At 46.5% G+C, this 12,996-nt stretch overlaps 1 protein-coding gene across 1 annotated transcript in view; it reads right to left on the bottom strand.

Annotated features, from left to right (window-relative positions):
* LOC105683890 (Fanconi anemia group J protein homolog) overlaps positions 1-12,594 on the bottom strand; it is a 49,043-nt gene extending 36,449 nt beyond the window's left edge. The window contains exons 1-4 of the mRNA XM_012396862.3: positions 12,411-12,594; positions 10,137-10,240; positions 9,487-10,004; positions 9,300-9,411 (exon numbers count right to left, since the gene is read on the bottom strand). Of these exons, the coding sequence (XP_012252285.2) occupies positions 9,300-9,411; positions 9,487-10,004; positions 10,137-10,240; positions 12,411-12,499 (823 nt within the window). The 5' untranslated portion in view covers positions 12,500-12,594. The remainder of the gene's footprint in view (positions 1-9,299; positions 9,412-9,486; positions 10,005-10,136; positions 10,241-12,410) is intronic.
* Positions 12,595-12,996: the final 402 nt, after the last annotated feature.

Below are 12,996 nucleotides of genomic sequence, written 5' to 3'. Positions count from 1 at the left end.
CTCCGCTGCACCGGAGCCGTAAGAGGAACGTTCGCGTCTCCTTCCTCATCTCGATATTCTGCATCTTATATTCGAGAGTGCGAAACGAGCGAATAATTAAGATGATCCGTAATACGTCGTACGGATATCGATCGGGAAGTTGATGATTGTTTGTTCGTTTGTTTGTTTTTTTTTTTTTTTTTTCTTCTGTTGATTTCCTTTCCACGTCGCACGTCGTCGTCTTCACGCGCGGGTTACACAGAAACGTGCCCTTCCGGTCGCGCGGGCTTGACGCACGACGTTCCGTTCCAAGAGCTTTTAACGAACTATAATTGATACCCATTAAGGCTGAATGGTCAACAACTGTCATCGCGTCTGTCCAGATGAAATCACCGGACACGATATTAGAACACGGCGCGACTTCGATAACTTTGTAACGAAACTTCTGACGAATCGCCGTAATTTATTTATTCGTTCGTTGTTGTTTTTCTTGTTAAACACCCCAGACGCGCGGATGGATTGTAAAATACCCGAGGGCCCGTTGACCGTTTTAATGTTGTTTTTTTTTTTTTTTCTTTTTTTTTTCCATTCCTCTGTCGTTTCAAAATGGAGTTCGCGAGTTTCTGGCGCCAGAAGAGATCGAATCTAGATGTCCCTAGGTCGGAATAGTTTTCTCGAAGGGTTCTATTCGGCCGCGAATATATGTATGTATACGGGTGAGCTCTGTATCGAAGGAGTATCGAACAATTCCCAGATATATCGAGAGGCCGCGCGACGCGGCGCGGCCTCTGAGCTGTACAGGTTAGCGTAGCGTGGCAGCGAATTATGCAAGCCGTCGAGGATCTCGGAGAGCACGCGGCACTTTTTGAATCGAAACCCGTTCCTGGAAGATCCGGCTGGACCGCCACGACGCGCGGCTATCTTCGAGGAAGACGCGCGTCGCGTCGAGTCGCGGCAACGAACGGAATAAGGAAAGTCCAAGAAAAGAGAAGGAGGGAAAAGAAGAATCGAGATGAAGAGGGGAGAGGAAGGGGAGGAACGGGGCCCGCGGACGGACCCCGAGAGGTTCGACGGAGATCAAAACACGGAGGAACGGAGAGGGGAACAGAAGATCGCGCGCGGACCACCCGAGCGCGGCGGAGGAGCGCGATTTTTGGGGCTCAGGGCTGGCGCCCGCCGACCCCTTGGGAGGTCCCGCTCTTATCTTCCCCCACCTTCGCATTTCAAACACAACGGGGACTCTGCCGGGGACCGATCTACGCGCCGCAACACGCGCCTCGAATACAAGTTACACGTCGCACTCGTGTATGTCGTTTCATAAATCCGAAGAGCTCGTCCGTTCTTCGTGATCAGTCTCGCGAATTTCCTTGTTTCTGATTTCTTATTCGGGCCCCGTGTCCTATCGTCCTGCGAAAAAATAGGCGACGTTGCCCTGCAGCCAGCGGATGACGACGCTATCGTCGTCGTTGCCGCCGTTGTCAGAGTACGGGCGAACGCAGCGAGAGCGAAGGGCATAAGGGCCGGTGGTGATCGGTGGAGACCGGAGTTGCGCTGACGCGGTGAAATGGGTTAGAGAGCTGTTGGGCCCGCATGTGGACCGTATTGTCCGGACGTCGTGCAAGCGACGGGGCCCACCTTAACCTCGACATCGTCGGCGGGATGAAAGGGTCCTGGCCCTTTGTCTTTTCTCTCGGAAAGCCCGAGACGTACCTTGCGCGGCTACCGGTAGTTATAGAGCGAACGCGGCGCGCAACGAGCGAGCGCCAAAACCCTGCGGGTAGCCTCGTAACGGCGATCGCATATGAGGTCCCGCTGCAATGCTCAAAATTTACCTACGTACTAACCCCTCCTTACCCGCCCTACGCTCCATGTGGCTCGTCTGGACGCCCCGTACTACGGAGGCGAAAATCATCGAGCGACGCGAAGTCCGATACCCCACATCGAATCCCGATGATACATATCTGGGTACTCTAGTTTTATTTGAGGCGTTTAAATTTGACGTGAATTATCAAAGACGTGGTTATCCCGTTACAACTACATTTTCCACTGGTCGTTTATGTAAGAGTTGAGTTTAGTCGTCGTGGCAGGTGCACGATATTAAACGCTTTTATGGTTTATAGCCTTTGATGACTTGGTTTATCGCCACAGCCACAGCCTCTCCTCTCCCTCCTTCCCTTCCTTCGGACACACATACGAGGATGTAATTGTAACTGCACATGCACGGCGTCGATAATAAATTATTTTATAGCCTTGTACATCTCTCGATATAATCACTGGAGACGGCAATTGATTAATTGGGCAGTATTTCCTCTCGACTCGGCGGGAACGTTGTTCCCTTTATCGCGACTTATAAACTTTCCGTAACGAAGTGAGACGCATCGGTACTGAATTTTTTCCAATCTCCTCGTTCATCATTCTCTCTGCGTATACGTCACGAACGTTACAAACGTATCTACGAATGCAGATTTAGCGGTCCATGGAGATAGGTACGTACGTACGAGCAAGCGAACTAATACGGCCTCTCAAGCTCGTCCCGTAGACGTTGGAATTAGCGAAACGTGGAAGGAAAATGTGCAGGAGAACGGGGATTAGGAATAGAGAGAGGCGAAGACGTAACGCGAGCCTTGCGAGAGTAACTCCGCAGCAGCCCAGCAGTGATCTGGGAATGATGGTTATAATTTACCACGCGAACCTCAACATGAACAAGCGTTGATGCAGGCATAATGTAAACTACCCATATCTACATCGGCAACTACGTCTCCTATAGTTTAGCGGTAAATGACTCAGTGTACCGACGCTCCATGCTGCACTGCAGTCTCACGATTAGCCTTGTGCCAAATATTGTCAAGTGATTTTACATTGAGGCCGGCGTTATTACGACTCGCGGTACCCGCGGCGCGTTGAAAATTCTATGGAAGTGCGATTCCAGCAGCTATACGGACGATTACAGAGAAATCAATCTCCTCGCTGATAAGTTGCATCGATTTAGCGTAGAAACGGCTGTCGTGAGATGTAAGTACATTTAACGGTACACGTCCAAATGGAATCGAACTGTACGCGACGGAGATAGCGATCGGCGATGTGTAAAAGGTAACGTCAACGTACATATCCAGAATTCATTTGTGAAATCGTCTTTTCATATAGTAGAGTGTGCCGTACAGTCGGCTACGTACGTCTATCGCCTGTCACGTGTGCCAACTGATTGCCGGTTGTTTCAACTCAGTTATCGTAAATTGCACCGTGCGAGGATATTGTTTATGGTATTAACCAATCGATGCATGATGTACTACTAGTCGTCGTTCTCTAACTTGGGTACCGATAATTGCGAACTATCTCGCCGGTACGTACCTACCTACCTTACGGCCTGTTAACCGGACAGTTTAAAATGATCGTGCTCGGATTTCAGAATTTATTACGCTCGTCGAGATTTTTAGTGGTCCGTTGTACGATAAGTTTTTGTTTTTTGAAAGAGCAAAAAATGACGTCTGAGATCGAGGGGTGAAATTTTGACGAGGTGAGAAGAACGTGCGCGTCGCAGGCGTTATTTTTTTTCATCAGCGGTAATTCGGGAAGGTGGGGAGGTTTCGGACGCACACTCGACTAGACGAATATGGCGTCAGGTGGAAGTAGAGTTTGTTTAAAACTCGATAAATTAATGGGGGTTTTTTGGGGTAAAATTTGGTACTCCTGCCGCATGACACGGACACCCCGGTGGTTCGCGCCACCCCCACCCCCCCCGAGAAACAGACGCACGCCATATTATCCGGTAGTAATTTATTTTATACTTTAAAACCAGAACTGTCACGCTCCGGGTTGAGTGGTACCACTCCGCGACCAACTCTAACGTCGGTTGAATAAAGGCCTTAACCGTGGCATAAATTAGGCCCTTCAGAAAAAATGTAACGTAGGGTTTAATCGATATCGTCTCCGGGACCCCCTTGTCCTCGGCTCGAGTAATTTCGAGTGGGCGATTTAGGATCCCGCGGGATTTAGGGGACGACGAGTCGGGAGATAGTTAAAAAGTTTCAGGTTCGAGCAAAAAGCGGATTGTACGTTAGTTTCGCGTGTGAAATAAGTTTTGAAATGTTGAAATATCGGACCGCGGTCGAATTACCGTGTGCTCGCGTTGTTACGCGCTTGCTTCTCACAGCTGGAGGCGGAACATAAAAGTTCAAATCCGCACGACGATGGTCTAGTTTCTTTACGACGTAAGCGCAATCGGGCATACCTCCGTGTCGAGGCACGTGTAGAAGAATTCTTCCGATTCTAGGAGTAAAAAATCTAAATAAATATATCGTCGCGCGGCGGCTGTATGTGCAGGGTATTCGAATTGTATACACGTACACCTCGAACCAAAGGCGAATCGAGCTATGTTATATACGCAGGTGAAATAAATTTGAAAACTTTATCGCGATATCGCATGCCGAGTAATGTCACTTTATTACAGTGAGACGACAACCTCGACAACGACCGGGAGGAGCTCGGAATAAGCGCGGTGGCCGCACCGCGCCGAGCAGCGACCTGAAAGTCATAATAATTACCGAACGGGGAATTATACATTGTACCGTAGGTACTACTGCTGCGACGATTCTGTTGCACTTTACTCATAAGGCATGCAACCGGCTAGAGCTATGCAACTTTCCGACGTCCTGACGTTAATAATGTCCTTCCTCCGTCGGCGGTGTCCCCCGGGACCCCGGTGGTACCGTCCGACTTGCGACTCCCGCAACCACGTCAACGTACCAAGGCACGGTCTACCTTCGCCGAGTACGAAAGCACCGAATTAACATGTTAACGGTACAACCGTACACGATGTACCAATAATACCGTAGAATCCGACGGTTTATTTGTCTCGAATCGCTCCTGATGAACGACGCTTTGCTTCACGGGTTGAATTAAATCTCGTTCAAAGGTACGGGATACCTTTTCGAGCGAATGGCGATTCGTTGAAAATTATTTTTGGCCTATAGGTGAGTTTTAACGGCGGTTGAAGTCAATTGAAATGAGAGGTGAAAAGGAGACGAGAAACACACGGTATGGTCGATGAAGAAGCACCGCCCAGGTATATCGTGCGTATAGTACGGAACAAGAGACAAATGCGAATCGTGGATAATAGATAATAATTTGTCCGAATTTCTTGCCGGCAAAGAAAAGTATAAATCCACAATGAGTCGGCGGGGTTGATTTTTAACGAAGAGAACGTAGAGTCGGTATACGTGGAGTAGTCCGTGATGTATCGCCGAGGTTCGCGTGACTCGCGGATAATCAGATTTCAATAACAGATAGGTATCCACCCCATTTTATTATTACAACTGTAACGATCGCGTATTAATCCCTTTCAAATAAAACGATACATCAAACATCGTTGGAACCGGACAGATGTCCGTGACACTTTTACAACGGTATTTCTCCCTCCCATACCTCTACGTGGAAATATACAATATTGATATGCGCGACTCCGCGAATGACAATCAATTTTCTTAAATCCGAAACGCGACGGAGTCGCGACTTCCACGACTCGGAAGAAACGTCGCGACACACGTACGCGCGGAATACAACACCCGATGTATAAAGTAGCTGCTGTACAGGTATCGCTCGGCGGCGGTGGGCGGAAGAAGATACGGCGGTTGTATTCGGGCTTCATGTATTATACCATCTGCGGCACGAATAACGCGCGTGTAACAACCCTTCTCGGCGATACGTTCCGCCGCCGTATTTCATCTATAGGTGAAACGGGAACGCGATGATTCAGGATTTTAAAAGTTGTTAGTCAAACGATTAGCATGAAAAATGCAATTCGAACTGCATTTTGGTATGATTGCAGGGGGGGCCGCGGAAAAGAAAAGGAAAGAAAGGAGGACGTGGTTCGGGGTTGGGTCGGATGAGTATAGCGTGCAAAGTGTCCTGACTGACGGTAGTCAACGTTGCGACGACGACGACGACGCCGAGGGAAATAGAGACGAGGGATCGCGGAGAAGCTCCGAATGTCGTACGAGAGTTGACAACTGACGAGCTTCGGCGGAAACAATTCCGGAAAATATGTACCCTCCCTATCCAACGTACATGGGAAATGGACGACACGCGAATTTTGTTTAATCATTTATGCTGCAGAAATGAAACTTTGATACGCTGTAGTCTGACGTTCATCCATGTCACAAACGGCGTCCAAATTTCGAATATGTTAAGAGAGACATGCGATCCGCTGAAAATGGAATTATACGTACACCGTGATCCGCACCCACTCGCTCATCGTTTCACCGACTTTCTCTAATCTCCTGATTTCAAAGTTCACGTCTGGATCTCGGATGGTCCTCGACGATCGCCGGAGCGGTGCCGTTAATAATTCGACTTTCATTCGTAGATCCTCGCATGCTCGGTTATCGGTAATATCGGGGCGAAACTCATCAAAGGAAAATTGCACGTATACACACGGGTGGAGGTTGTAGCATAATGGACGGGATGGGGTGGTTCGGATGGGCGTACGTATATATGTATGTATATGGCAGTTGTTACAGAAGTTTCTAACTAACTGACGATTGGAGTAACCGTACATGGTAGGCAATATCGGAGATGACAGATTAGATAAACCGACATGGAAGAAGTCGCTTAATTGCAGCCAACGGAAAATTAACTATGACAATAAATTGATGCGATCGTGCACGGGCGGGCGGGGAGGGGGTGGTCGGCGGAAAAGTGGGGGCTGAGAGGAGAAACTTGCACGCGAGGCGCTTATGGAAATCTAAAATTGGAAAAACGACGAAAAAATTGAAAGAATATGAAATACGGGAATCGTAGTAACCGACGATAGCGCGGTTAAACGTTGCAACGTTAAAACGTTGACACGTCGCACGGACGATGAACGACGTGAGGGGTGAAAGAAAATAATTCTTATAAGAAAATGGGAGCAAACGATCGTCGTAAACTTACGATACGCTCTTCGGTTTGATAATTCACAAGAGAGGGCGGGATGCAACCGCTTCGAACGAATAACCTAATAGAATAGCTTGATTATAGTTGTAATTACGCAATTGTGTATAGCGCCGCTAACATAAGTAGCCGAAAAGTTAATAAACCAACGATAAAAATGATAAATTTCGAACGGAAATATTTGAATAATATATTTCCCATGGCTCGGAGAGCTGCAGGACGGAAAAGGAGAATAAGATGAGGGGCGAGGGACGTCTCGTAATTTATACTATATGGGCTCACAGCCCAAAAATTCAGTTGAACTGCCTCGAAACTGCGTGAGTGACGGGCATAAAGTCAAACCTCACCGCAGCTGACATGCTAGAAGTTGTTTGAAATTTTATACGCCCGAAAGATATATAATTGGTATAGAAAAAGGGAAAGGAAGATTTTAGACACTATGGATTTCCTTCCGTCTTAAAAAGATCCATACGATCGCGTGTCAGCTGACCGAACAGGGTGGGCGATATGCCGGAGATAACCCCCACTTGTTCATTCCGATATCCCGCACATCGCTACGTTACCGTAAGAATGAATACCTTTTCGCTATTATACCTGCTCGATATACGTCGGGGGTATCGATATCGGTAAATATTTATACCGCACATTCTGAGCGTCCATTCGAGAGATGCAAAAATTATTTATAGAAACTTCTCGAATATCCTATTGTCGTGCTTTTCATATTTCTGTATGGCAAAAATGAAAAAAATTTTTCGTTTCCGAAACTACTTCCTGATTGTGAATCAAAAATAGATGACAACAGATCAGGAAGTATCGAATGTTCGAGCGATGTTCTTCTTTCCAACCCCACTACGCTGCAGGTGTGGATATTATGAATCGGTATAAAGTTAGAAAATATAGAAGACGAGTATTACGGCTGTGTAATATTTGAATATCGGCTTCCGTTTGAAATTTTCAATTACACAAAGTTAATAACGACGGGCCCAACGTGGTAACGACTGTGGATGCATTACGTTATGATTTACTTGTAAATTATATAATTCACATTCTGTCTCAGATGGACGAGCATAGCGGTACCAGCTGGATATATACCAGATGGGGAGGTAACGAACCACCGGATAAATACTGCAGCCCAATCCATCTAATAGTTTGGAATTATGGTTCGAGACGACTAATTAGCGACATGCACGCGTACCTCTGTACCTCCACGAGAGAACATCGCCGCGAGGAAATCGAGAACTATTAAACGAGAATTATACCTTTGGATAATTGAAATACTTATACGACAACCATTAATAGTATAACGGCGCTTTAACGACGATAACAATACCAAATATAATCGTTCTTTTGTAAAGTCGCGTGGAAGTTCAACTTCTCTCAGATCGTGCAATTAATAATTATGTGTATCTGTTCTGTCGTGTGATCGGACTCGTAATCCGCTGTATCGTGCGTGGTGCGGGTTCGGAAGTGTTTATCAACATGGTGGAGGCTCGACGTAATCCTCACCTTCTCAACCATCGGCCCGTACAACCGCGGAGAATCGGCGATTTCAGTTATACTCGTGCGTTTGATGATTCCCACGATACGAAGGTAACGATAGTCAGAGGTGTCCGCGGGGGTGTAACAGAAAACGAGCGAGTTCTCGCGAGAGCCGTTTCAAAAAATATCGTTGTGCGTGTTCGCCGCTGTTTGATGTATTCCGCTCGCGCGGCGGGGTAGCGATATTCATTTAATACCCGCGGCCACTTTCAGGACGGAGGCGGCTCTGTCGGGGTGATATCGCGGTACTTATCCGCCTAGGCACCGTCAAATTGCGACAGGCTCGCAAAATGGCGTGACACACCGCTGTTAATCCTTCCGCCTCCGTACTGCCGCGCGTCCGTCGCGGCTCCCCGAGGTTTCTTCGGCGAAGATGCCGGAAAAAAATTTAACCGGGGAGCCAGACAACCGGACCCCCTCAGCTCTCGGATCTTACAGACCTCGGCTCTCAGCCCTTAACTTCGAAAAAGTGAAAGCCCGCCGAAAGCCGGCGTGTATATCCATCCCAATGCGAAACCGTACGCGCGGTTTGCTTTGTGAGCCGCAGCCATTGGTAGCCGCGTCGTGCGAGGCGTCGCGAGTTCGTTAGGGTTTTGTTTTTCCTCGTTTTCTCATGATTGTCTCGTGTTCTGTGCCCGTTACTTTGTCAGCATCACGCGACACACAAATGCCGCAGACGTAGGTATACACATAGGAGGAACAAAATTGCCCCGCAGGTCGGGCATGAGCCGCAACGTTGTGGGAAGAAAAATTTTATGGACGAAGACGCGACGCGAACAGAGAAATTCAAGGGCTAACCACTCGCGGAACGATCGAATACGCGATGAAACATTTTTAAAAAATTTACGACTCACCTTTGACGTGGTCCTGCCAGGCCAATACACCGCACAACAGAGCCAGAGTTTTCCCACTTCCTGTGGGACTCTCCAGCAGACAGTTTTCCTTTTTTTTGCATCCCTGGATCATCTGAGCGAAGACAATTTTTTCAGGCGGACCGAATGAAACCGAGGCGAATGGACCGACGATTAATAGAAAACATACCTTGCTCATAACGGCGATCTGCGAGGCGTACGGTTGTACGGGAAACTTTACGGTGATTCCAGAGATTTGCAGCACTTCGTGTTGAACTTCTTCCAAGGCTACTTTGCTTTTCTCGTCTTTTTCGTTTCGTTCGAACGCAACGGTGATGTGCTTTCTGATCCACGCACCCGTATTCCTCGTAAGTTTAGAAGCGGGCGGATTTGAATCGTAGGCAACTTCATCGTTAGTCAAATCAACTTGATCGGTCTGTTTTCCATCGGCACCGGAATTCCAATCATTTTTATTCGCCGAGCTCTGCGGTCCTTTTGTTCCTCCGGGAGTCGATCCACCCCGTGCTTTCCCCCGGTTGAAATTACCTGAGCTTCTACCGCGTGTCGGCTTTCTCTCTTTTCGGACACGAGGTTTAGGTTTCGACGAGGGGGTTCCGGTTTTCACCTTTTTCTTTTGGAAGATTTCGAAGATCCCGGTCTCTTCATCTTCTTCTTCGGAGCGATCTTCGGGGATTTTCTTCGGAGAACCTGAAAATGGTGGTATGCCGTAACTTGCGAATTCAAGGAAATCGTCCGGGTCTTCGATCTTTAATTTTGCACACTCGAATGTGTCCGACGATGAATCGGATTCGAAACTTTCTGAGCTATCTTCATCAGTACCTTCGTCGGTCATCAAATCCATAGGCTCCGATCTCCGTTTACTCGTAAAAGTGTCGTCATCTTCATCGCTGCTGATGCAAATCATTTGTGATTTGTGAGACATGCTGTAAAATGAATTAACGATTGAATTGCCCCGCAGCTGCATAGTACAATAATTATCAGCTGTCGACGGAATCGTACAGTGGTCCCGAACGCTACGAAGCTATCGAAAAGAAAACAGGTGGCGAGCCGAAATCTATGATGATGTTGCAAAAATTTAATCAAAATTCAAATTATCCAGAGATAATTAAGATCGTCCCCTAGATAATAGGTATCATGGTAGCCAACCAACGTCGTCCCTTATAATGAGGAAATTACGGTTACAATTATAAAGATGACGTTCCGTTCCAGAGAGGATTCGAGATCAACGATTGGATTCCACGAATCAGCTGCCGCTCGCTGCTATTCTACAAATGCATACCTATGCAGATACGTAACGCAGCGTACAATGAAATTTGCTTCTATTTTCTATTATGCTATCTGGATGAAATGGCGAACGAGGTATTAGCATATGCGTAATCGAGGTACAACCTCCGGCGGAACGCTCGCACATATTACATTCCTTAGGTGATAATAACGAGCGATAGTTACGTTGGTCTACCGCAAAGTGCGCATCTGATACGCTCCCACGCTTACACTGCGAATGCCGGGCTTTAAAAAGAGAAGTGAACGTAATTATCCGCAGAAAATTCATACGGTAAATCAGGTATTCCGTAGGTAAGTCCAGATAACCGATCGTTGAAAAATTTCCATTCGAAATACCCCGCACCTCGCGTAGTACGCTTTTATAAATCCAACGATATTCGAAAAGCGACTCTGCATTTTTCGACCGTACGGTTGTACGAAGATTTCATGGGATAATTTATACACCGCGACATGCATAGCTCCGTTTTGCGAATTGGCTTGCAATGGAGTGGGCGAAAAAGAAAGTGCATGTCACATGTGGTGTCGCGATAAACGTCGCGCTTGGTGATGATGTAGTAGGTAACTCAAGATGATGGGGGTCTTGTGACGGTGCTCGAGATGGCGGTAGTAAAAATAAAAGAGCGACTACGTGAAATGACAAGAGAACGACAATTGAGACAAACGTTCGGGTATTTCGCACATGGCATTTGCGGTCACGCTACCGCCCGCAGCAGGTGCATACGACTCTTCTTTACAATCTCTCTCAATAGGCGTGTAGTAATATTCGCTCGGACGACAAAAATTATTAGCAAAAATGAATAATCCCCATTGTGACGTAATTGCGCTTCCGCTTTTATAGTTTACAGTTACCGAACACACCCCGAGCATCTCAGCTGGATTCCACCCTACCATATGTCGGAGCTTCCTGAGAATGACAATAAACGCGAAATAAAATCATACGAAGTAAAATGAAATGAGTAAGCGCCCAAGATGAACTAACGGTACTTCTTGACCCGACAAACTTTTGTTCCAAACTTCCTCTCGACCCATATAAATATTCGATCCCAGTGGTTTTGTTTTGACAACTTAGAGAATCGAACGTACCGGTGGTCTTGTGTCCCGACATTTTTTGCACGATTTCGTTCGTGGCTCGAGTGCAGAGGATGATGGAAAAAAAGTTTTGTAAGAACTGTTTGTTGCGGGTACAGAAATGGGGTGGGTATCTGTCTCCTCATTCATGACTTTACAGTACCGCAAACAACTTAATGCTGCAGGTACGGCGAGGCACCGTCACAATAATTAACCCGTGAAGTCATATGACCTCTGACACGAACTGTTTGTAAATATAAGGTCACCGCGTGTGTGAATAACGTACAAGGTATTACAAAGGAAATATTTGTAGTTCCAAGATGAGATTTGGGTAAATTTTGAGGGCTGATTTTGACGACGAATAAAATTACAGCGAATCGAAGAACCCCTTTTTATTGTAGGGGAAAAAAGTCATGGTGGGGAAAAAAAATGAAGCTATCCAGGGGCGGGAGTTTCGTTGAATTTTAAACAAACTTACGACCACGTGGATTGATCGTTACGGAGTGGACAAGCCTTTCACTCCACAGATGTTAGGGATAAGCGCATGCGTTGCACCCACATAAACCTAATCCCATCCCACCAAACTAAGACTGTCATATTATAGAGAACTGAATAATTATGAAGTCGTTTGACGAATCAAACGTTTAAGTTATCGGTGAAATGATGTCGACAGTTTATGCAAAAATATCCGAAATAACCTAGGATATAACCTCAAAGATACAACATAATAGGAATACTCACCTTAAACGGTTCGAAGGAGGTTTACTTCTGTAAAAAAGCACTGCGTAGGCACAGACGATTGATAATATCGCTGTTAAAATAAATAACATCACTCGGAAAAGACGGTGTTAATTTGAAATCTACGAACACTTTAATGTAAACATCGAGGTTACGATAGACATCCGTCAGAACGAGTTGCCAAAGAATTGGCGCCATGGAACTTCGACCTTCGATGTTGTCTCGTACCGAGGATCGATAAGTCTCGACCACAACGGCGCGCTGGAAATTTGAAATATGAAATACCGTAAGGCGAAAATGTTATCTTACAAAGCCTGGGTTTGCTACTCGGGTTTCGTTTTGGACCATCAGATTCGTATGAAAGCAGGGGCCACTTTTCTAATGGGAGAGTAGACTTACTTGACATTTTGCAGGTGATAAAATATTCTTACCGATAGCAGACAAATGTTTGAATATTAAATATTCGTTCCACAACGATGACTCCGCTGGGATTTCATTTTTTTTCAATCACCGCCAAATGAGCGAACGGAAAATTCGTTCAAAGAAGATCGGTATTATAAAGGCGGTTATAGGTAGAGGTACGCGATCG

Source organism: Athalia rosae, chromosome 2 (genome assembly GCF_917208135.1).
Source record: "Athalia rosae chromosome 2, iyAthRosa1.1, whole genome shotgun sequence".
Taxonomy (NCBI): Eukaryota; Metazoa; Arthropoda; class Insecta; order Hymenoptera; family Athaliidae; genus Athalia; species Athalia rosae.
Note: the sequence above shows the minus strand (reverse complement) of the source record. Positions and strands in the feature narration are given on the sequence as shown.